This window comes from Triturus cristatus, chromosome 7, assembly GCF_964204655.1.
Source record: "Triturus cristatus chromosome 7, aTriCri1.1, whole genome shotgun sequence".
In the NCBI taxonomy this organism is placed as follows: Eukaryota; Metazoa; Chordata; class Amphibia; order Caudata; family Salamandridae; genus Triturus; species Triturus cristatus.
The window spans coordinates 1,142,848,897-1,142,873,443 of record NC_140590.1 but is presented as its reverse complement, the minus strand read 5'-3'; the positions used below and the strand labels follow the sequence as shown (position 1 = coordinate 1,142,873,443).

Here is a 24,547-nt window from a genome sequence, read left to right as displayed (position 1 = left end):
ACCTGCAAATGTAGCAGTCTAAAGAGATGTGCTGAGTACCAAGGCTCGCAAGTCACTGCCAGGAGTACATTTTATTTAAGCCCCTCCCTTGCCTATTTCCTTTCACTTTTGTGAAATCAGTAATTCACTCTTCTTTTCTGTCATCTTTTGGTACCTGTCTTTTCACTTGATCAAACCTGTGCATTCCATGTCATCCCTCCACATAAAGTTAAAGTGTACTGATGGTAGAATAAAACCCTCTTCACCGGTGTTTCAAATGTCATTTTATCTTTCAGAAGGAAAGACTTTCACAGTATCAAAAGTAAATAATATTAATAAAAATAAAATAAAAAAACACAGCAAAGCCAATATACATTTGGCTAACACAGAACGGCAATAAAAACCTACATTCCATGTACGAAGGGGGTCAGCGGAACTCCATCAAGCCCGAGTCCGACCCAAGAGCCTGGGTAGCACCAGCAATCAAGTTAAAAAAACATTATTTCATTTCTGTTTTCATAGCTCAATACAAATCATTATTTTGGTTCATAAAAGATATAGCAAATGGTAAATACATTGATGCATGTCAGGAACTGTGTGGCAAGGGCGATCAAGGGAAGTGGTGGGGAAAGTAAGGTAAAAAGTACAGGGGACGACGCAGATCAAGTTCCCTTCTCACACAGGAAATCCGATGCAAAGGCAACACCCTCCCTTCTCACCCCATAGAGGGCGGCAGCAGCAGCAATACCCACACACAGATAACCGAATGCCCGTGAACCTAGCCCATGTCAAGTGCTAAAAACTGACAGTCATGGGTGAGAAAATCTTTAGGAATAAAAACAGGATGAAGGTAATATTAAAATGAGAGGCTCAGGAAACAAAAGCACAGGGGCAATGTGAGGCTTGGAAGCAAATTGGATGAGAAGCTATGCAGCAAAATACTAAAGCAAGGAGAAGAGAAGGAAGGCAGAGGGAGGGATAAGCCGCAATATACAGGGAGGCAGGAATAAACAGAATGGTAACAGGGCAGTGGACCTAAAGGCGCAGTAAGGAAGTAAGAGGGGCATTATGTAGGAGACGAATGAAGGGAAAAGAACTGGAACTAACCTTATAACAGGAAAGCACACAAGAAGGCAAAAGCACAGAGAAGACAAGACATCCAGTGCAAGATACAGTACAATGAGGCATGAGTGGGTGTAGGATGCAAAGAAAATGGGGCACAAAGAATGCAAGATTCAAGACTGAAGGAAACGGAGCTCATCTGGCAACTTCCAGGAAACCTCCTAGGTGTGCTGCAGGAGAAGGCAATGAGAGAAGTCATTAGGCTTGAGACAAAAAGAAGCACTGAACTGCTCGACTGGCAAGAACTTAGTTAAAAGCTATAGACTCCCCTCTTCAGCTATCCAGCATTACTTATTGTAAAGCTCACTAAGGATCGACCTGTAAAGCAAAAGAGCCAAAAAATGGACACAGCCCCTCGCCGTCTGCTAGTCGAAGCAAAGTTTTGAGTGTGCACAGAATGAAAGGGGGGACTCACATTGGGAGAGCATGGATTACGAAGAGACACCCAAGGTTTGAAAAGGAGGATCTATACATAAAAACTGAGACAGGCAGAGAGGTATCTCTTGGAAATACCCACATCAAAACAAACTTTAAAATACACAAAATTTAAAATGTATGCTGTCAGTGGATGTGTTCGTATTTACCACTGTGCCTACAGCTCTTGGAGGGAGAGGAGGAGGAAGGGAAGAGTTGCGAGGGATAAATGAAAAACTGAGCAAGTGCTTTTAGTGAAGCTGCATTCTAACGCTAACCCTTCAGGAAGCAAATTGTGTGCAAGCAACCCCACATAATATTAAAATATAAGGGGGGGGGGGCAAAAATGGGTGTGGAGTGGACAGGGACTTTCCAGTCTACAGTGAAGCGGATGACTGTGGCTGTACAAGAGTCTGGGGTGTCTGGGAATGAGAAGTAAGACAAGGAGAGTCAGTCTCGCCCTTTCCCCCGCTGCATCCAGGTGCTCTTGCAGGAGTCACTGAGCTAGGCTGGAGGCAGGTCTCTTCAGGGTGAAGTTGGTCCAGTTCACGGCCACTTTCTGTCGCGTCTGCTTTGCGGAGTCCAGGCAAAATCTGAGGCAGGGGCGAGAAAAAAAAAAATAGAAAAATGGTCAGTCCCTCTCTCTGGGGTATGCAGTTCCAGGTAGATAGAAACTGGAAGGAACGTTTTATTAACTTGAGTTTCTGTAAAAAGCAAGTTTGCCAGTTATTTTGCCTGGAGCAAGAGTTTGCACCTCAAAAGTGATGTCGAACTGCGATAAACCCAGCAACGCGAGGGAATAGTTCTGAGCAACTGTATAGGAAACTTACAACAAAAATATTGCATCACTTCTAATCCAAGTCTACGGTAGATACACTGTAGTGGGATAGAGGCTGTGAAACCAGCATGGCTGGACCAATGGCACTAAAGGCACCATTTACCCACCAAGGAGTACTATGCAAGCCCTACTCTCAAAGAGATCAACATGTTTCATGCCATGGTAGCCTAAATGGTCAGGGCACTTCCTCAGGATCTGTGTAAAGTACTATCTACAGTAGAGGGTACGTGAAGAATCTACATACCTAACCAGTTTCAGCAAGGTAACATGTATTGCTATCAAGGAATTCTTGAAGCAGTGGCCGGCGGCATATGCGGACTCCAATGGCTACCATGGCATGAAACATGTTGATCTCTTTGAGAGTAGTGTTTGCATAACTAGCTACATAAACCACTAGTTTCAATACCCACCTCAACCTAATTTTACTTAGGCTGTTTACCACCATAATACAAACTCTTTGCTTGTGGACTAACAGTACCTATTTTATATTCACATATTTATCACTCACATCTACACACACTAGGGCCCCTTACCCCCACTGCACCCACCGGCAGGAAGAAAAGATCCCCGCCAAAGAGCCCCATTATTGGGTGCCCGTCAGATATTGCAGCGCCGATCTGTCGAGGGGCAGGCTCAAATGATGAAGCATGACACCTAGCTTGCTGGGTGTGTGAGAGCCCTAGTCCCAACAAGGTTTTCCCTTCCCTTCCCCCATTTACCCGTTTCGACCTGCGTCATTGACAGCCAGGTCTACCTTTTTCCCTTGACATATGACAATACATTGCTCTCTCCCCCTTCTTGTCTTTGTTAGAGGAACTCTGTACCTTTTTGCATTTACTACTTGACGGGGTATGTACATTGGACCTCGTTAAACTTTCCCCTTCGTCCCTATTTTGTTGATACAAGGGTGAACATTACCATGGTTATCAGACTTGCTAAAAGGTCCTTTGTGTATTCTTCACATCTGTTCTCATCCACCGGGAAAATACCACAAAAGAGAAAATGCAGGGCAGTGGTGAAAGCACTGGTATAAGCCAGGCTTCAATGAAACATAAGGCAAAGAAGGACTTAGTTGAACATCACCGTCCTTTGGATTAACGACCCAAAAAGCAACGTTTATAGAAAACATTTAGCATTACGTATTCAGCTATCCTATACATTTTACCTAAATGAGGCATACATGTCACATGCAAAGAAACACTGCCATTGTCTGAAAGAGTATTAATTCCCGTGGAGAAGGATCTTTAGTCTTCTTTCAGCCCCATTCAAAACTTCCCATCAGGGTTTACCAGTGAAAAGACAAAAAAAATGAAGCCTTGGGCACTTCGCTTTTTATGGTATTTGGATGATGTTTAATAAGGATTATGTTACTTACCTTGTAAGCATCCGTCGCTGCATGCAGTGCTGTAGAGTCACATGTTTGTATAATCCTGCCATCTAGTGTTGGATCCGGATGTGTGCCAGTTATTTTTTTTCTAAGAAGCCTTTCGGGTCACAAGATCGATTGACTCCTCTTGGTGATAATGCACAAGGGCATCGACTCCATTGTAGAGATTGTTTTCCTGCAGGCAGGTGGGACTGGAGTGTAACTTAAGTGTAGTAAAGAGACGTCCATGCGTAGCAACAGAGGTAAAGGAAACTGCAACGGCCACAGGTGTCCGGGAAGGAGGGTGGGTGCGTATGAATGTACGGCACTACATGCAAAAAACAGATGCTTACAGGGTAAGTAACAATCTGTTCAAGGCATGTGTAGCTGGAGATACACCTGCTTTTCATAAACTGTAAAGCAGTGCTCCTGAAAGCGGTGGCTAACCTGTGGGTGTTGCAGTTGTTTGAAAGAGTGTACGTAACATTATCTTGTTGGCGTGCTGGAACATCCAGACAATAACGCTTCGTTAAGGTGTGTGGTGTGGACCATGTAACTGCTTTGTGTGTGTGTGTGTGTGTGTGTGGGGGGGGGGGGTTGGTAAAGTTCTTTTGGCTTTAATGTAACAAATTTGAATTCACTTAACTATACATCTGGTGATTCCTGATTTGGATATAAGCTTTCCTTTTTGTGGTGCTGAGAAGGCTACCAAAAGTGGTTTTGTTTTTTCTAGTTTTTTATTCTGTCAATGTGGTACATGATGGCTCTTTTGACATCTAATGTATGGACGCTTTTAATTTAATTATTAATGGAGGTCCGCTTTAACTATAGTGGCTGCATTTCTTTATTTTAGCAGCGCGGTTAGCTTTAAGTATAGCGGACGCGCTTATTTAGTTATTTTGTTTACTACCGCGCAGATGGCGCTTTCACCTTTAATGGAGTTCGCCCCCCTTTCTTTAGACAAGCTTCGTCTAAAGATAGGTGTGCGGCTGCTATTAAAGTGAAAGCGCGTCATGGGGTGCTTTAACAAAAAACAGCATTTATCAACTTGACAAATAGATGCTTATTTGTCAAAGCCCCCATGCCGCAGTTTCACTTTAATGTCGTCCACACCCGTTCCCTTCCACCAGCTTCTTGTACCGTCACCGCAGGTGCTGGGAAGGTAGGGTTTGCACGGCAGCTGATGGCCAAATGACTGTCAGTTCGAGGTAGTCATTCTCTGCGGGAAGGCCAGCAGGACGGTTGTATGGACTCTGTAGGTTGAGTAGTCTGAAGGCACCAGGACAGTTCAACATTGTGCCCGAGTCAACATTGTGCATCGATGTAGCTTATGAGACGTTCGTAACAGTCTTTAAGGTGTGCAAGAGAGCAGCTCATTTCAGTGAGGGACCACGACGATGTGCCATACTAAACTTCTACTCTTTGTGCATTATGATTGTGCATCTGGCCAAGTTGCTGAGACAGTGTTTCCGTTGGCAGACTGTCTATGCTTGCGCGGTTTGTGTTTCGGGCCAAACCTGTATTTGTTTTCTTTACAGTAATTGTGCGTTTACAGTGTGTATGCGCCAGAACTGTATATCTAATGTCAGTTGAAGCACCAATACCGTGCAGCTGTTGTCTGTGTGCTCTGACAGATCTGTACATCTGCAGGGCAAAGTTTGTACATTGCCATTGTTTAATGTTTGATCGTGTACTCAGTGGGGATACTTTACATTTGCATGGGGACAAATCAGTAGACCAGCTGCTGCATAGGTACTGTCTTTGTACGTTACACAGCTGTTGATATTCACTCTGTCTCAGCAGTTCCAGGTATCAATATCTGCAAAGTTTGCAGACGGCACAATTAGATGTTTGCTACGGTCTTCTTCCATGCTGGGGTTACAGATCTGTGTGCATCACTAGAATTTTGTTGTAATTGAAGTACACATTGCGAGGATGCAGTGCAGAGCACTGTTGTCGGTGTGCTCTTTCAGAGCAGTGTGTACCGGGTGTGCTCTGTGATTCAGCTTTCTTTATCTGCAATGCACTGCAAATGTTGCCACTACATTCTTTATTTGCTTCGTGCAGTCTCTCAGCACTGTAGTTTGCATTTAGTGCAAATGTACTATTTTTATGCTTTAATGCTGCCATTATGGTTTACCTGAATGCAGAAATGGTTGCTGCATTATTTTAAGCAAGGGTAGAAGGATGAATAGATTCTGATATATTGCAAGATTTGTTTTGCAGTGTTGTAGAACAAGTTACTTACCTTCGGTAACGATGTATCTGTAAGAAACATTAGTTAGTTAGATTCCTCACCTTAGAATATCCCCAGGCGTCAGGCTGGATCCGGAAAGATTTTTGTAGCAATACCCCTTGCGTGTCGCTAGGCGTCGTCTGCGGCTCCGCATCCGTCGTTGGCGTCGTGCGCCGGAATGACGTCGGAGTACTTAGACGCCGCCCTCGCGCGCTGACGTCAGTTCTTGTACATAGCTTTCCGCGCCAGGGACGCTGAGCCATTCAAGAGACAGACACTGGTGCCAAAAAATCTAGGGCCCTGAAAGGGAGAACCTTAACCCTAGATGTCGGTTCGCAGAACGGGGAGGCTGGGTGGGTCGGTGAGGAATCTAACTAACTAATGTTTCTTACAGATACATCGTTACCGAAGGTAAGTAACTTGTTCATCTGAAAGAAACACGTTAGTTAGATTCCTCACCTTAGAATAGATACCCCAGCAATACCAACCCCGGTGGTGGGTCTGCGAACCAAGATCACACCAGAAAGTCCTGGAGAACAGAACGGCCAAAGTGGCCATCCCTCCGGACTTGGCTGTCCAGGCAGTAATGTCTCGCAAACGTGTGCAGCGAAGCCCATGTCGCCGCCTGACAGATGTCTTGCAAGGGGACTCCCCGTCCCAGTGCAGTCGTGGCCGCCGTGGCCCGAGTAGAATGGGCTCAACAGGAGGAACCTTTTTCGCCAAAGAATAGCAGGTCTTAATACACAACACGACCCACCGAGAGATGGTCCGCTTGTGTACAGCTTTACCCTTCTTAGCCCCAATGTACCCAACAAAAAGTTGGTCGTCCACCCGGAACTGTCTTGTGCGGTCCAAATAAAAGGACAGCGCACGTTTTGGGTCCAGACGGTGAAGCTTCTCTTCATCTTTTGAAGGATGCGGAGGCGGAAAGAAGGTGGGCAGCGTGACAGATTGCCCGATGTGAAAGGGAGTCACGACTTTAGGCAGGAAAGAAGGACGTGTCCGGAGGACAACTTTGTCCGGATGAACTGAAAGGAAGGGAGGCTTGGATGACAAAGCCTGGAGCTCGCCCACCTGCCTAGCGGTGGCGATTGCTACCAAGAAAGCAGTTTTCAAAGTCAAAAGACGGATGGGACAGTTATGAAGGGGCTCAAAGGGAGCGCACATCAGAAAACAAGGTTTAAGTCCAACTGAGGCATTACGAAAGGAACAGGAGGGTACATATGAGTAATGCCCTTGACAAGCGTGAAACAGGGGACTTGAAAAGAGAAGGCTGATCAGGAAGACGAAGGAAGGCAGAGATAGCAGCAAGATAACCTTTCAAGGTGCCCAGAGCAGAGCCCTGCTGGGCCAAAGAAAGAAGAAAGAGGAGAACCTCAGAAAGAGGGGCAGAAAGGGGATCCACAGCCTTTGCTGTGCACCATGCCACAAATTTGTTCCACCGGCAGGCGTATACCGTCTTTGTGGAGGGACGCCTGGCTGCCAGAATGACGTCACAGACTTCAGGAGGCAAGTCAAATGGCATCAACTGCCGCCGCTCAATCTCCACGCATGTAGGTGGAGGCTGGACAGGTTCGGGTGGAGGACCGTCCCCTGCTGCTGCGACAGAAGATCCTCCTGAAGAGGCAGTCGTATCGGGGGATCGATGGACATACTGAGTAGCTCGGGATACCAGTACCTTCGTGCCCAATCCGGAGCCACCAAGATGACTTGGGCCCGGTCGCGCCTGATCTTCTTCAGCACTCTGGGCAGAAGTGGTAAAGGCGAAAAGGCGTACAATAGACCGCAATTCCATTTGCGACGAAAAGCGTCTCCGAGCGAGTGCCGCCTTGGAAACTCCAACGCGCAGAACTGCTGACATTGCGTGTTCTCTTAGGTGGCGAATATATCTAACCAAGGCTCTCCCCACTGCAGAAAGATCATGCGCCACGTCCGAGTTCAGACGCCATTCGTGATCCATCATGCACCGGCGGCTGAGTTCGTCCGCTCTGGCGTTTAGAGAGCCCGCCAGATGTTGAACCACTAGGGTGATGCCCTGGTGTTCCAGCCATGTCCAGAGGCGCAGGGCCTCCTGACAAAGGGTCCACGACCCCACCCCGCCCTGTTTGTTGCAATACCACATGGCGGTGGTGTTGTCTGTGAACACCTGCACGACACTTCCCCGGACAGAGGGAAGGAAGGCTTTCAGTGCAAGTCGGATCGCCCTCAGCTCCAAAAGATTGATATGGAGCCGAGTCTCCGCCGGAGACCAGAGTCCTCTGATCTCCGCCTCTCCCATATGGCCCCCCCCATCCCAGGAGGGACACATCCGTCACTACCACATGCTCCGGTTGGGGAAGGGAGAGGGATCTGCCGCTGACCCAATCGCGATTCGTGAGCCACCACTGCAGCTGTTTCGCAGTGGCCTCCGAGATCAAGACGTGGTCGGACAGGTTGCCTCGATGCTGGGCCCACTGAAACTTCAGGTCCCACTGCAGAGCCCGCATCCGCCATCTGGCGTGAGGTACTAACAGGATGCAGGAGGCCATCAGCCCCAGAAGCCGCAGCACCAACCTGACCGAAATCCAGGACAGAGGCCGGAAGATGGGAATCAGGGCTCGAATGTCCAGGACCCGCTGTTCCGGCGGATAGACCCGGAACTGCGCCGAATCGAGAACCGCCCCTATGAAAAGGAGCTTTTGGGAGGGACTCAGGTGCGACTTCGGCACACTGATGGAGAACCCTAGCGAATGCAGGAGGTCTGCCGTAGTCTGGAGGTGGGAGACGACTTGCTGGGCGAGCCCGCCTTCAACAGCCAGTCGTCGAGATAGGGGGAAGACAGGGACCCCTGATCTGCGCAGATGAGCTGCGACCACCGCCATCACTTTCGTGAACACCCGAGGGGCACTGGTGAGGCCGAAGGGGAGCACGGTGAACTGAAAGTGCTCCTGACCCACCGTGAACCGCAGGTAATGCCGGTGGGCCGGCAGGACGGGGATGTGGAAATAAGCGTCCTGCAAGTCCAACGCTACCATCCAGTCTCCAGGGTCTAGGGCAGCAAGAACCTGAGCTAAAGTGAGCATCTTGAGCCGTTCCTTCCGGAGGAAGGCGTTCACGCTTCTGAGATCCAAGATCGGGCGTAGGCCCCCTTTGCCCTTCTTGGGAACCAGAAAGTAGTGGGAATAGCAACCACGACCTACTTCTGGACCAGGAACGCGCTCGACGGCCTCTTTGGCCAAGAGGGCCGAAACCTCCTCCCGGAGAAGATGCAAATGATCCCCCGACATACGGTGGTTCTCCAGTGGCATGGCTGGAGGGGTCGTCTCGAAGGGGAGGGAGTAGCCCCTTCGGACGATTTGCAGCACCCACCTGTCCGAAGTGATGGAGCGCCAGTAGAGCAGGTGATGACGAACTCTGCCCCCCACTGGCGTTGAATGGGCCTGAAAGCTCGGACTAGGAGGCATTGAGGCGGATGTTGCCGGGGTGGATGTGAACTGACCGGCACGTTGTCCTCCAGAACCGCCTCGGCGGAAACCACGTCCGCGGCCGCGTGCAGGTTGGTTGTGCGGCCGGTGGCTGGGCGGACGTGAAAGCCAAAAAGGCGAGTGCCATCAAAGGGCATGTCCATGAGGGAGCTTTGGACATCCCCTGAAAACGACGTGGACCTCAGCCAGGCGTGACGCCGAAGCGCCACCGTGTTGGAAATTGCCCGACCCAGCGAGTCCGTGGTGTCTAGTCCACATCTAATGGTGTGCCGCGCTGCATCTCGCCCGTTAGCAAGTGCTTGGGTGAGTCGCTCCCGGGCCTCCTCCGGGCACAAGGGCAGCACGTCCTCCACCGCATCCCACAGCGAGTGGGAGTAACGGTCCAAAAGGCAAGCGGTATTTAAAGACAGCAGTCCCAAACTCAGGGACGAGAACAGTTTCTTGCCAAACTGCTCCAACCTCTTGGATTCCCTTTACGGAGGAACGGACGGGAAGGAGGATTGGGAGGTTGAGGCCTGGATAACCAGGCTCTCGGGGGTGGGGTGGTGGGAGAGGAATGTGGGGTCGCCCAGAGAAGGGCGGTGGCGCCGGGCAACGTTCCTGTCCACAGGAGGGACTGTGGAGGGCTTGGACCAAGTGCCCTGGAGAAGGTCAATGAGGGCCTCATTAAACTGCAGCAGAGGCTCAGTGGAGCTTGCTGTTGGTTGAAGGACCTCGGTGAGGACGTTAGTTCTCCCAGCCACAGCAGGCAACTCGAGCCCCAGGGCTTCGGCCGCCTTGCGCAGCACCACAGAAAAGGCTGAACCTTCCTCCGAGGCCACAGTCGGAGGAGAGCTGAATCCAGCGTCTTGAGAGGTATCCAAACCGCTGGCGTCCCCCAATTCCTCTGCCCAGTCCTGAGACAATTGGGCCTGTTCGGCCAGAGGGTCTTGAGACCCCTCCCAGTCGCCCTCATCATCAGATTCCAGGTAGACAGGAGGAATGATCGGAGCCGGACGGTGGATGAAGCGGTCACCCATCGGCGCCGGTCCGGAATAGGGCTAAACTGAGGCTCGACGGCGTCTGGGGCGGAACCGGTGTCGGCAGAGGAGGCGTCGTGAGGTCGACCGGCGCCGGCAGAGATCCAGGCCTGGATCCCTCGGGGACCTGCGGCGCTGGAGCCCTCGACGGTGACGGAGCCGCCGGCACGCGAGGTCGCCCAGTCAACCCTGCGGGGCCCGAAGGCGCGCAGGCAGGCGTCGACGGCGGAGCCAGATTCCTCATTGCCGAGAGGAAGGCACTGACCTCCGCCGGAGTCGCGTCAGTCCCAGGGACCGGAGGGTATGGGTACGAGCGCGGCTCCTGCGGGTCCGACGGAGCCGCGGGGGTGGATCCACCCGGACCCTCGGCCGGGTCGCGCGACCGGCAAGGGGAGTCCGAAGAGCGAGGACGCAGCTTGGACTTCTTAGAATGTTTGGAGTGACGGGACTTACCCGAAGATCCCGACGAGCGATGTCGATGGCTGCGGCTCCGCAAACGGTCCTTGGACCTCCTCCTGGGCCGGGACCCGAGTGTCGAAGCTCGAGTAGCTTACGGGACCGCTCCTGCCTAGCCTTCGACGTCAAGGCCTGACAGTCAGGGCACGACTCTGCGTCATGGTCGGCCCCCAGGCAGTACAGGCACCGGCGATGGTGATCCGTTACCTACATCAGTCGGTGACAGGCGTCACAATGCTTGAATCCAGGCATCCTACCAGCACCAGATGTCGAGTCGAGTAACCAAAGGAGGTCAAAAAGTTAGTCAAACAGTGACTAGGGGTAAGCTCTTCCCGGATCGGCGCTTACTGGCGCGGAAAAAAGAAGAACTGACGTCAGCGCGCGAGGGCGGCGTCTAAGTACTCCGACGACGTCATTCCGCCGCACGACGCCAACGACGGACGCGGAGCCGCAGACGACGCCTAGCGACGCGCAAGGGGTATTGCTACAAAAATCTTTCCGGATCCAGCCTGACGCCTGGGGATATTCTAAGGTGAGGAATCTAACTAACGAGTTTCTTTCAGATTGTCTACACATTATCAACGGCAGCTATTTAAGAGTACCGTATTAGTCAAACACCGTGCGGTACACTTATAGATATGCATATGAGGGATAGGTTTTTTAGGTTAAATGTTTGCAATGCAATAGGTCTCGCATTTGCGAGAGTTTAGGTCAAACTCTCGTAAATGCGGACCTAGTGCATTGCAAATGCTTGTTTGGACAATGTTAAGATTCCATGAGGGCACAGGCAGCATCAGAGGTGGAATCACCCATTTAAGCACTTCCATGAACGCCTTACTATAAGGTACTTTGAATGACAGGTGTTGTAAGTTTTAGAGCTAGGCAACCACTGCTGCAAGGTGTAATCGAATGGATGTGAAAGTGAGGTCAGAGTGCTGTAAATGCAGCAAGTAACAGATGTTTCGTATAGTGACACTGAATGGATTGGTTGGTTTATTGTGGCAGTAAAACACAAATCTTTTCCATCTGGATGCATAGCAGGCACTGGTGGTGGGTCTACGTACTTCTTTGAGAATGGTCATGGTTGTGGAAGATTGAGATGTCCGAATTCTAGGACCTCAGGAGTTATATCCCTAGGTTTAGTGTTTTGAAGTTAGGGTGCCCGATTTCTCCACAGTTCTGAGTGAGAAGGTCCAACCTGTTGGGGAGCTTCTGGTGGCGAACTGCTGAGAGAACTAGTAGTGCCATGGCTTGCGGGCCAATGTGCGGGCTACTGATAGTAGTGCAAGATGTTTTCCTGAGTTTCTGAACCAGGAAGGAGAGGGAGAAGTGGGAAAAGCATAGGCAAATATGCCGGACCAATTTATACATAGAACATTGCCCTTGGATAGGGGGTGTGGGAAGCTGGAGGCAAAGTATGGGCATTTTGCGTTGTCTGCAGTTGGAACAGATCTATTTGTGAATATCACCATTTGGTGGACTTGGGGGGTGGAGTTCCCATGCGTGGACTTGTTGCTTCATTCTGCTGAGGTCAGCAAAGTCATTGTCTGTCCCCAGAAGGTGCTCCGCTAACAAGATTAATGTTGCGATATACAGCCCAACACCAAATGGTCTCAGCTAAGCCTGAACGCTGAAGAATGTGCCCCGCCCCACCCCTCCTGCTTTTGTAGATAGTATATGGTTGTTGAATTATCTGTCTAGACTAGAGGTGAGGTAGGAAGGTTTTAAATGCTAGGTAAACAGCTTGAAGCTCTAGGTAATTGATGTGAAGATTCTGGTGCTTGGAAACCCAGTGGCCCTGGACTGTGAGATCTTGTAAGTGCGCACAGAGTGATGTGGGGAACAGGGACTATAAAAGACTGCCCTGTTAAGAGGTTGTTGATGTACCACCACTGCACTGTGTGCTGCTGTTTATCAACACTAGGTCTTCAAATTGACCCTGTGACTAAGACCACAGTTGTGCTAGGCATTCTTGTAATGGACGCATGTGAAGTCTAGCATGGGGTACTATGGCAATACAGGATGCCACCATGTCTATGAGCCTCATGACAAGTCTTACTGTGAGTTGCTGATTGATTTGAAATGGGGATATCAATGTTTTCATATTTTGAATTCTGGTTGTATGGGAATATGCTAATCCTATGTTTGTGTTTCGGATTGCCCCCAGATATGGTTGTATTTGCTGAGGCTGAAGGTAAGATTTTCTGAGATTGACACTGAATCCCAGTTGGTGAAGGAGATCTATGATAGCTTGTGTGTGTTGCTGGAACAGATGAGGAGCGCTAGCTTTGATGAGTCAGTCGTCCAGAAAAGGAAAAATATGGATGTTTTGTCTGCACAGATGTGCTGCTAATACTTCTAAACAGCTGGTGAATACTCGTGGTGCAGTAGTGAGCCCAAAGGGTAAGAGTTTGAATTGGTAATCTTTTCCTGCTATCACAAACCTGAGGTATTTGCGATGAGCTGGGTGTATTGGAATATGGAAAAAGACGTTTTTTAGACCAAGGGCGGCGAGAACGTTGCCTTGTTGAAGGAGTGGAATCACATCTTTAAGTGTGATCATATGAACGTGCTCTGACAAGATGTAGTGGCTTCGGGCCTTAGATCTAGAATAGGGCTTAAGAGATTTGTCCTTTTTGTGTATAGGAAGTGTAGGGAGTATACTCCTGATTCTTGAGGTTGTAGAGGGACAGGTTCTATAGCTCCTTTGAGAAGAAGAGCTTGAACTTCCTGTTTGAGCAGTGTTTGATGTTCCAGTGATAACCTGTGGGTGTGAGGTGGTATGTTGGGAGGTGTGGTAATGAGCTCCAGAAAATAGCCATGTTGAATAATGCCCAACACCCACTAGCCTGATGTTATTGATTGCAAATTGTGTAGAAAGTGTTGTAGACGCCCCCTCCCCCACAGGGGTTATGTAGTCAGTAGGAAGGTGAGGAAAGTCACTGGGTGTTTACGGGTGTTCCCCCACATGGGGAAGCACCTTTGCCACTACTTTAGCACTGGTGGCCCTATATGAGCCCTGCATTAACGTCTGGGGGAGGAATACTGACTGACCTTGTTGATATGAAGTAGAGGCTTCCAATGGTGTCGTTTTGGAGTGACGAAAGTAGTCTCGAGGTGAAGGTGTATGCAGGTCTCCCATGGCTTTCGCAGTTTCCATGTCTAGGTTTTATTTTTTGTAGGGCCTCATCAACTTGTGGCCAAAAGATGCTCTTTGTGAAAAGGGATATTTAAGCCGCTTTGATGTACCTCTGGCTTAAAGCCTAAAATACATACCCAAGCATGGAGGTGTAGTAGGATGATTGTTGTGATAATTCGTGCCGCTGTGTTGGTTGAATCTAGGGCACACCTGAGAAGTGTTGGAGATAAGTTTGCCCTCTGTGAAAAGTTCCTGCCCCCTTTTTCTGTGCTCGTCTGGGAAATGTTGAAGAAGCGCCTCTTCATCCTAGTGAGCATGCTCCTGACTGGCAAGCAAACCCTGAGAGCTGGTGATACGCCAATGGCTTGCTGATTGTGTAGATACTCTTTTATCCACTCCGCTTGCAAGTTTAGTTTTTTACAAGCACTGCTGACCACCAATAAGTCCAATGGGACATGTTCTCTGGTAAAAATAGGGTATAAAGGGAGAGGTCTTATACTTTTCATTGACCCTTGGTGTTAAAAAATACAGGCCACGTTCGGGGTCTTTGAAGAAGTCTGTGTGACACAAAATCCCTTTCAACATAGGTAGGTATTGTGTACCCGTGTGTTAAGGTTTCAAAAAGAAAATCCTTTTCTAGACGTTCTTTGTGTGATTACACCCGATGGAACGCATCGGTCCTGTCTAGTAACGCTTTGTGTGTGGTAGAATCATCAGGAAGTGAGGGGCGTGCTGGGTATAAATCAGGGCTAGTGTCCGCTGGAGGGTCATGCGTCATATGCATCACAAGGGTCACTTTCTGGTGGTGCACCATAATGTGTCATCCCCCACATTTTGTCCAATTGTGCAATCACCAGGGGATCCCAAAGGTAATATGTTTTGGGGATCCTCAGACTGTTGGAGCTGGTGAGTCAGGTGGTAGTGGTGGTGGTGATGGTAGAGGGCTGGTAGCCTTGTCCATCTTCTTCTGTTGTGGGGTAGGCAGGTCAACCTCGTCAAAAAGACGATTTTTCATTTAGATGGTGGTGTTGGAGCAGGCTTGGTTAGGACGAATCCAGTATGTGGTCCAAATACCTTTTTTTTTTATAGAGGTGTTGGATGTTTTTATGGTGTTATACTCGGGACTGAAGGGTACGGGGTATAGCACTCACTGCTTTATACTCAGCTGTGGTTTCAGTGATTTCAAAGTCTTCTGTTCATGCTCCGATTCTGAACTTCGATGGAGAATGCTTTCTCCCAAGCTACTGACGCCTATGGTTGTTCTTCTCCAATGTCTTCATGACTGAAGAGGTCGGGAGTGTCGTGGGAGGCCCTCCGCTGCATTTAGATCCGGCGTGCTTCATCAGAGTCTTTTTGTAGCATAAAGCTCAACAGGCCTCGCAATCTGCTTTCCTGCTTTCCAGTGACAAACAAGTTACATAAATGATGGGAGTCGGTCCGTGGGTATTTTGCGTGGCAGCGGGGCAGAAACGGTAAAGTATACGTTATATCCCCAGGAGGGCAATTTGTAGAGGACGTGGTGCTGAATAATTTGTAAAGACAAGGCCCTAGAGGGGCTGCAGTAGAAGCTAGTTGATCAGACAGGTAATTGTTCCTCGATATGCAGAATGGGAACACGATTGAAAACAATGCTGGTGCCGGTTAGAGTGGATTTGGAACTGAAAATAGATCTGCACGGTCTCAACCCAGAGGTCAAAACACACATGCAGCTGTTTAGGCTGTTCTGCAATGCAAATGTTTTCAGATATACTGTATATAGCTGAAACCTGTTGGGCATTCAAAATAGAGTATACATTTGTCAAATAAATGTGGAATTAAAGCCATTGCAGCTTAATTTATACACCAAAAACAAAATAAAAATTGATAAACACAGAAAGAATGAGTAAAAACTTAATATGGATAAATACTGTTGGAAATGGCAACAAAATAAATGCCATAAAACCAGGAGCACTAGCTATAATGGACCCAGGAACAATCACGGATCATATATAAGGGCACACAAGTGGGTTTGATATGACCAAAGATAAGCTACGGAGGGGTATTGGAACGATCAACCATGCCATGCGCCTATCCTTAATTTGTACAAAATATGTAAGGCAAAGGAGAGTACCTCTTTTTAACATTTAATGATCTGAAATTGGCCTTTAATTTGGTAAAATGTGATTTTTTATAGCCAGCACTGGAGCTGCGGGAATGGACTATTGTTTGATCAAAGCTCTGCAAAGCCTGCAAACAAATATAAACACATACGGCAAGTTATGGGTCAAATGGGGGAAAGGAATAGTTTGTTACCTGCAACTCCTGTTCTCTTGTAGGGGGATTTCCATTATAGTCATAAGCACTTAATAGTCCTGCCCTCGTACAGGGACCCCAGAGCACTTTTCCACAACAGTAGATTTTCGCCTTTTGTCAGGATGACAGACAGTCACTTAAGAAGGAAAAATATTATGCAGCCTATAGGAATAAGCTACAACGGCCCACTTCTTCATCTTGTACTTAAAAAGGGGTCAGGAGGAAGGATGTGTATAATTTTATGATGTTTTAATATAACAGCATAGATCTCTTTCACAAACACTTTTTTAAAAAACTTTAAAAAAAAGATTAAGGAAGGTGTAGCTCCATAGGCTGGCATTATAGGAGTTAAAAATAGAGACAGCTCAGCAGGTGGCAGTTGCTTCAGTTCTTTTTGAAGCGATGCATGAGAATAATTAGGGCCCATGGTTACCTCTTTCCACTCCAAGCAGTAGGAGGGAGGGTTGCTTAATACTATATTGGAAAATCCCCTACGAGAGAACAGGAGTTACAGATAAACTATTCCTTACCTCGTAGTTTCCATTGATAGTCATAAGCAATGAATAGAGCAGCAAGCTCATCCCTACTAACAGCGGTTGAGAACAGAGGAAGAACTAAGGTAACCTCTTTAAGCAAATAGATTTCTCAGGTAGGCCTGTCCTACTTGAGCATCTGCTCTAGCATTAACATCTAGGTACCCGTGCTTGGTAAATGTATGAACAGATCTCCACATGGCTGTTTTGCAACTATCCGATATAGAGATATTCCTCAATAACGCAGCAGTAGCCGATTTACCTCTAGTGGAGTGCACTTTAGGTTTAGCTGACACGGTCTAGTTAGCTTTTTGATAGCACAATAAGATAAAGGAAACTATCCATCGGGAATTGGACTGCATGGAAGTGGATAATCCGGTACAGACTGGACCATAGTTTATGAAGAATTGGTTCGAACTGCGGAGGTCACATGTCTTAAGATAAAACTTCAAGACTTTTCTCACTTCTATAGAAGGACGAGATCTTTCAGCTGGAGCAGAGGGATTCTGAAAGAACGTTGGTAATGATATGGTCAGATTAACATGGAAATTCAAAATAACCGTAGGGAAGAATTCCGGGTGAGTGCTCAAACACTAAAGTGAAAAACTGTGTATGGTTCATGAAAGCATAATGCTTGGATCTCTCTAACCCTACGGACTGATGTGATCGCAACGAGAAAAGCAGTTTTCCATGACAGATGTTGTACAGATGCCTTGTGAATGGGTTAGAAAGGGTCCTGCATAAGTATTGAAAGGACAACATTGAGTTCTTGGGGAGGTGAAGGATACTGATTGGGAGGGAAAATCTTCAAACCTTCTAGAAAATCTTTGATCACAGGCATTTTGGAAAAATGAAGTTTGTGAAGGACATTTTATGTAGGCAGCAAGAGCGGCCAAGAGAACAACTATAGAAGAAAATTAAAATCCAGATTTTGCCAAATGTAGTAACTATGGAAGAATTAAATCTTCTGGGAAAATTGTATGGTCTACTTTCTTAGAGGAACACCACATGAAAAATCTTTCATTTGAAGGCATATGGGGATTGTGTTAAAGGCCACTTATACTCTTTGAGGGTGTTCATGCAGTCGTGTGGCAGATTCAAGTTTTCATACTGCACTAGCTCAGGAGCCATGAAGACAAATTCAAAGAGGAGACACTGGATGGACCATCTGTCCTCCAAACTTCATCAGCAGGTCAGGTCTGCATGACAGCTTGAGATGTGGACGATCTGACCAGTGAAGATGGTCCATGTACTACCAGTAAAGTGGCCACTCTGGAGCTATAAGGATCATCTTGGTTCTCGAGTGGGACAGCATTATGAGGACTGACGTGATCAAGGGAATCAGCAGTAAGGTGTAGAAAAATATGCCAGACCAGTGGATCCATAGGGCATTCCCCAGTGTCCCCAGATGGAAGTACCTGGAGTCAAAGCTTTGGCATTTTTTGTTTTCTAAAGTGGCGAACCAGTCGATGGCTTGAGTGACCCACGGTTTGAAAATGTTTTGTACATCGTCATGTAAGACACGCTTGTGCTTTTCTTGCAGAACTCTGCTGAGAGAGTTTGCCTGAACATTTGGACACCTGGAAGGTGAGTTGCCGTGATAGTCATGTCCCTGGCTATGAGCCATTTTCAGATTGCTTGGGGCTTGTGTGACAGGGGCCTGGACCGGGTTTCTCCCTGCTTGTTGAGGTAGTACATGGTGGTTGTATTGTCCATCTGAACAAGCAAGGACTGATCTGAATGATTAGCATAGCTCCTTCAGCACCAGATAGGCTGCACGTAGTTAGAGGAGATTAATAGGTCATCCCTCTCTGTGACCACTTGCCCTAAATTTAGAGGTGATCATGTGGGCTCCCCATCCCAGTAGTGATGCACCCATCACTATTGTTTGAGGAGGAACCTCTAGATGAAATGGCATACCTCGAAGCAGGTTGGTTGGGCAGCGCCATTATTCCAGGGACAGCTTTGCATTAAGGGATAGTTTTATTTTGTCTTACCAAATGCCGGTCAGTTGGCTCCAATGGTCCTCAAAACATTCCTGAAGAGGGTGCATGTGGGCTGGGCATTCTTTGTGAGGAAGATGCAGGAGGCCATACTGTTCTCACCGTTGAGTAAGGCGCTTTCATGAGAAAATGACACTTCTGAAGGATCGACAATTGTCTCTCCCCCGAAGGACACTCTTGCCTGTATTGTGTCGATGGAGGCTCCCAGATAATGTAAGGTTTGAACCGGGATAGGCGTTGACTTGCTGAGGTCGACATCTGGAGGAGATTGCAAGTCCAGTTGTAATGAAGCTCAGCTTCCTGAGATGTTGATGCCTTGGTTAGCCAATCTTCTAGGTATGGGTAGACGAATATTCTGTGCTTCCTGAGATGGACAGCAACTACTGCCAAGCACTTGGAGAATGTTCTGGGTGCTGACTTCAGGCAAAATGGAAGTACTAAGTACTGATAATGGTCCTATCCCACTACAAACCTCATTAATGTCGGATGCTTTCTGGTGATTGGAATATGAAAGCATGCATCCGGATGATCGATGGAACAAGGCCTATCCCCCTGGTATATTTGGGCATAGATCTGATGTAAATCTGTCATCCAGAACTTTTCTTGCCAAATCCATCTGTTAGCTGGTTTACGGTCTGGAATAGGTCTGAAACCATTTTTGTTTTTCTTCTTCACCAGAAAGTATCTGGAATAGTTGCCTGTCCCTAGTTTGTGAGAAATGGGTTCCACCGCCTGCTTTTGTAATCAGATGTGGACTTTCGATGTTTGCAACGGGAGTTGAAAACTGTGTGGCTCCGGAGGTATGGGCAGTGGAGGACTGGTCAATGAGACTATTTCATTTTGATCAATATTCAGAACCCAGTTGTCTAGAGATACGATTTGCCACTCTGCCAGATAACGAAAAATTCCTTCCCTCACCGGAGAGGCTAACAGAAGAGGGCAAAGTAGTAATTCATGGTTTGATCCTGTGGTTCTCACCTTGACCAGGCTGCTGGGTGGATCTTCCTCTAGTCTGCTTTTGTTGGCATTGCTAATGTAACTGATGCTGTTGTTGGTGCCCCTGAACCCTCAGAATAGAAACAGCATTTGTAGGACTTGAAAACTTTCCTCTGCTCTCTGGGTCTCTCTAAGCTGACTGCCTTGAGTCACCATTTACGCTTTCATTCACGCCATTTCTTCACCAGTGTGGCTTCCGAAGAGGGTAGTACCAGAGAATGAGAGATTCAATGGCTTGAAGGATGTGAGAGAAAGCAAAGAAGGTCTTCTCAAAGCGACGCAATGGCAGTACTCATGTGCTGCTAATCGGGAGGAGTCTGCTGCAGCACTTTTGATTAGGTTGGAAACCATTAATGCTTTAGTTAGGATTTCCATGAAGTCTTTCCGTTTATCTCTGGGGAGATGTTCCGCTAACTGCTGCATGGATTCCCGTAGTGCCCTGTCACACCTGCTGAGAAGTGAAGTTGCACTAGCCGCTTTAACCGTGGTTGCAGCAGTGCTGCAAACTTTACGACCAACTACTGAGTCTAACTTTTGACTTTCCTTATCAGGAGGCACTGAAAAAGTGAAATGGTGCATTTTTGCCGGTACCACAATAACCGAGTCTGGCGATGGGTCAGTACGGAGAAAGGCAGGATCTAGTTTCGGGACGGTGATATTTTGATTTTGAAGCCTCGATGGAGTTGATTTCACCAAGGCAGGAGTTAGGAAAGGATCCATAGTCTGTTCAAGGACAACTGGCACTAGTGGCACCAAGGATCTTAAAGCTGACCTGTGTTGAAGTGTCTCAAATATTACTGATGTTGTAGGAGTTGGAGCCGGCATAGCAATATTGGGTTTTGCAACTTCCCTCACCAAGACTTCTTGGAATGTGGCGATACCATCCACCGGTGATCTGCATGGAGGTGAGGAATTTGAAAGTGTTGGAGTGTATTCGTGGTATGATGTCTAGACCGAGACCTTCTGGAATGGTGACGATTGAGGAAGCGCCTGGAATAAGATGAGCGATTTGGGCTAGAACTGTGGCTGCTTGAAAGATGGCGATATATGGACAGAGATATGGACAGAGATATGGACAGAGATATGGACAGAGATATGGACAGAGATATGGACAGAGATATGGACAGAGATCTGGGCCTCGGTGTGTGGGAGTGACTGGTGCTGGTGTTGGAACCACTGGAGGTGTTGGAGGAAGAGGAAGAGAAAGAGAAGGCGCTGAAGAACATGGTTCGACCCATAAAGAAAAGGGAGTATGTTCTGGAATACTCAGAATCTGGAGATTAATAAATAAGTCGCCTCTTTTTTCTTGCTTCTTGCAGCCTTGATGATGTTGAGAGTTCGCTGTCAACCGTTTGTCACCTCGATGTCCATCTGGACCTTGATGGCAACCTTTGTGGGGGGCACGTAATTGAAGGAATCTTCTACCACGAACAAGGCCTGAATGTTGATGGTGTGGTCACCTAGGTCGATACGCCTTGCCTCTACAATGATCTACTGCGCTTCCTAGCCGTTGAGCAGATAAATCCTCTCGACATCTACTGGGACAGGTGGTGTTTTTCTACCGTCATCTTTCTGGCAAGCCCTCCAGAGACAGATGAGGATCCTGGCAGAGGACTGACCCACCTCCTTGCCCGAAGGTCCCACCTTCAAACTGCATCTGTTTACTTCTTCGCTCTTGGGTACCACTGAGGCTAATTTTCTCCCTGTTCTTTAGGATGCGTCTTGAGAAGTTCCTGCAGTGGTGACAAGACTTATGAACATGACTCTTTGAAAGGCAGTTAATACAAACCAAATGAGGGTCAGTTTTAGACTTTTTCTCCCAGAGGCTGGGCATCTGTCAAACAGAGAAGACCTGTTTTCTGTCAAAATACCCAAATATTCGGTCAGGTAAAAGACAGAAAAGGCCAGGGAGAGACCAAAAAACATTAAATATTTACTGCTCACACACTCAGGGCCGCCATGCACTGCGCCTCTGTTGTGAGCGGGGCCAGGTAAATCATTCCATTAGTGTGCATAGGGAGCAGCACACACTCTGGCCGGGCGGGCTCTGCGTGTGCGGGGGGCGTCTACTGGAGCGACGGGAAGGGCAAATAGTCACAACAGGGCACGCAGGGGCTTCGGGAATGGTATCTACCAGAGACACGAGAGCTACGCCTGCCTCAGACTCTAGGGAAGCCACCAACGTGCACACGAGAGATGTACAAGGGGCGCATGGGAGCAGGACTCAGGAGCAGTACGAAGGGCACCTACAGATAAATGTGAAAAAACTGAGGTATGCACTCAAACAACAAAAACAAAATGCCTTTTGTAATACGTAGATATGCGTATGCACGTGCAAGCACACATCTATTATTTTTTTGGTTGCAGATTTATATAGCGCAAACTCAACCCGAAGGTATTGGGGCACTTTAAGTGAGCACCAGTTACTACACAAGGACACAATCAATGTTGGTTTGCACGGGGAGATTATGTGGCACAAGGGCACAATCATTTATGGTGGGCATGCGGAGATTATGTGATTTGCCCAGAATCACAGGATGCTGAGCAGACGCAGAGACTTTAACCTGGTTCCCCAGCTCCACAGTCTGCAGCTCTGGCTGTAAGGCCACATCCTATCCTCTACCTATTTAGAATACACGTGTATAGCAGCACTATTATGCTTCTCGGCCCCTCATTTGACACAGTCCTCTACATGTGAACAAACCTTCGCCACCACTACTTTTGAAAGTAAAACCTATTCGCTCCACCTTTAGTTTGCAATCTGTCGTTTTTTGTGATTTTATATTCTACCGACATGTAACCATCACCATGTGTAACTCTAGTAGTAGTAGTTCGTCACCTCTACCATGTTATCTGGAATGTTTGATCTAATCTACTTCACTCTATTGTATCCATACGTGTAGTGTGTGCAATGTAGTGTGGAGTTTAGTCACAAAGCACCCGTGGTGACCCCTTTTGGTGAGTCATAGCCCCCAAGTATCATAGTACATAGCATGTTGTCAGTCAGCCTGCATACATGCTTCACGCCATGCTAGGTTTGTGAGTATACCTTAAATGAAGCCATGCAGTTTACTGCGAGCACACGCTATAAATAGCCTTTTTTAAGTGGACAGAGCACGGGATTGTAGATGTGTGCACGGCTACAAAATGCCATAAAGAAAGCCTTGTGACTTGGGCCCAGTTGTTCTCCCTGTAGGTGCCTCGCGATGATCTACCTGATTAGTTCTATATAGGATCACTGTTCAGTGTGGGGAGGGGTCAGGATTCACCAGATAAAGTGGGTCACACTGCCTTCCCCTCCCTCAGCAAAGGTAACAGATCGGAATTCACTCACCGGATCAGCGCTTATGGTTTATGCCATGGTGTTTTTTTGTGTCAACTGTTTACAAACAACTGTATTTAACTGCGAAAAAAATTTGCACGTTGAGATAAAAATCACAATTACTACCCATTGTGAGCATGGCCATGTTTGTTTTCTTGTGCTAGGTGATTCTAGAGTGAAATCTCTGAGGCATTATACAATTATTTTTCAAATTAGTTAAGCTCTACTACAGAAAGGATATTTGAATAGCACCAAAAAATGTGTGAATCTGTGTGTACTGTGCACTTATTTCAAATAACTTATTTCGATCCATATTTTTTCACCAGCATGTCACAGTATATGTGCGATGTGCAATGTGAAATGTCAGTTCGATTTGCAATTAACTACCCTTGTTGAATGTGTGCCTTCCCTCAACAAGGGTACAAAATAGCATATTACATACTGTCCTTCCAGAAATATGGTTTATGGCATGCTATTTTTTTATGCATATATATATTTACATATATTTAGCCAAAACCAGTATGTAAAGGGATAAACATCCTTTTGAGTAGGCCTCGTGGTGATTAGTAGAAGGATTTCCCAGTGCAAAATCATTGGAAAGTGCAATCTGTGAAGCAGCAAACAATGGTTTTCCATCCGTAGGCCGCGGGTCACAGACTGCCCCGCTCTCACTCACTTCCTTACAAGGCAGCCTTGGATCCCAGCCCTTCTAGCCTTATCCGGTTCCAATTTACGTCGGCTGCACTGTCGGGTGGGTTCTGACGCCGCAGCTCTCTTCCCTGATGCCAGCTCAGTGCTTTGTTGTTCGGTTTCACCATTGTTTAATTGTATTTGTTTCGATGGGCATTTTTTTGTTTGCACGGGGAGAGCAGACAGCGAGACTCGAACCCGGTTCCCCATTCGCAAAGTCGACAGCTCTATATGTTACGCCACATCCTCTCACGTGAAAAGCACCAGTTACGTTATTAGTCGCTTGGCTCTCAGCAACGTCGTCTTTAGTGTTACAGCCAGGCAGACAAAATCTAATTCTGCTCATAATCGTGCGTATTATTATACTTTAGATTGTGTCATTATAGGTGGCGTTGCACAGAAAACTGACATTTTCAGCAGCAATTCCAACTTGCTGTTCTGCAGTATGAAGGACCATTATTTACTGTCTTGCTAAAACACTATTCTCAATGGGCAAACCATTCACCCGAGAGCCCCACAAGCCCTGCGTGCAGTGCCTGCCCCCAATCCCTGGGCCACGTTTTCCACAGCCTTCCTTTGTTCCTAGCCCTCTTCATGGATGGGAGGGGCAGTAAAACTCGACAGGACAAAAATCTGCACCCTCCGAATGTGTTCATTTCCTTGGAAGCGCTTGGAACA

The 24,547-nt window shown here is 47.6% G+C and overlaps 1 protein-coding gene across 1 annotated transcript in view; it reads right to left on the bottom strand.

Annotated features, from left to right (window-relative positions):
- Positions 1 to 246: 246 nt before the first annotated feature.
- FAM193B (family with sequence similarity 193 member B) overlaps positions 247 to 24,547 on the bottom strand; it is a 198,626-nt gene continuing 174,325 nt past the window's right edge. Inside the window, exon 10 of the mRNA XM_085618326.1 lies at positions 247 to 2,108. Coding sequence (XP_085474452.1) covers positions 2,012 to 2,108 — 97 coding nt within the window. The 3' untranslated portion in view covers positions 247 to 2,011. The remainder of the gene's footprint in view (positions 2,109 to 24,547) is intronic.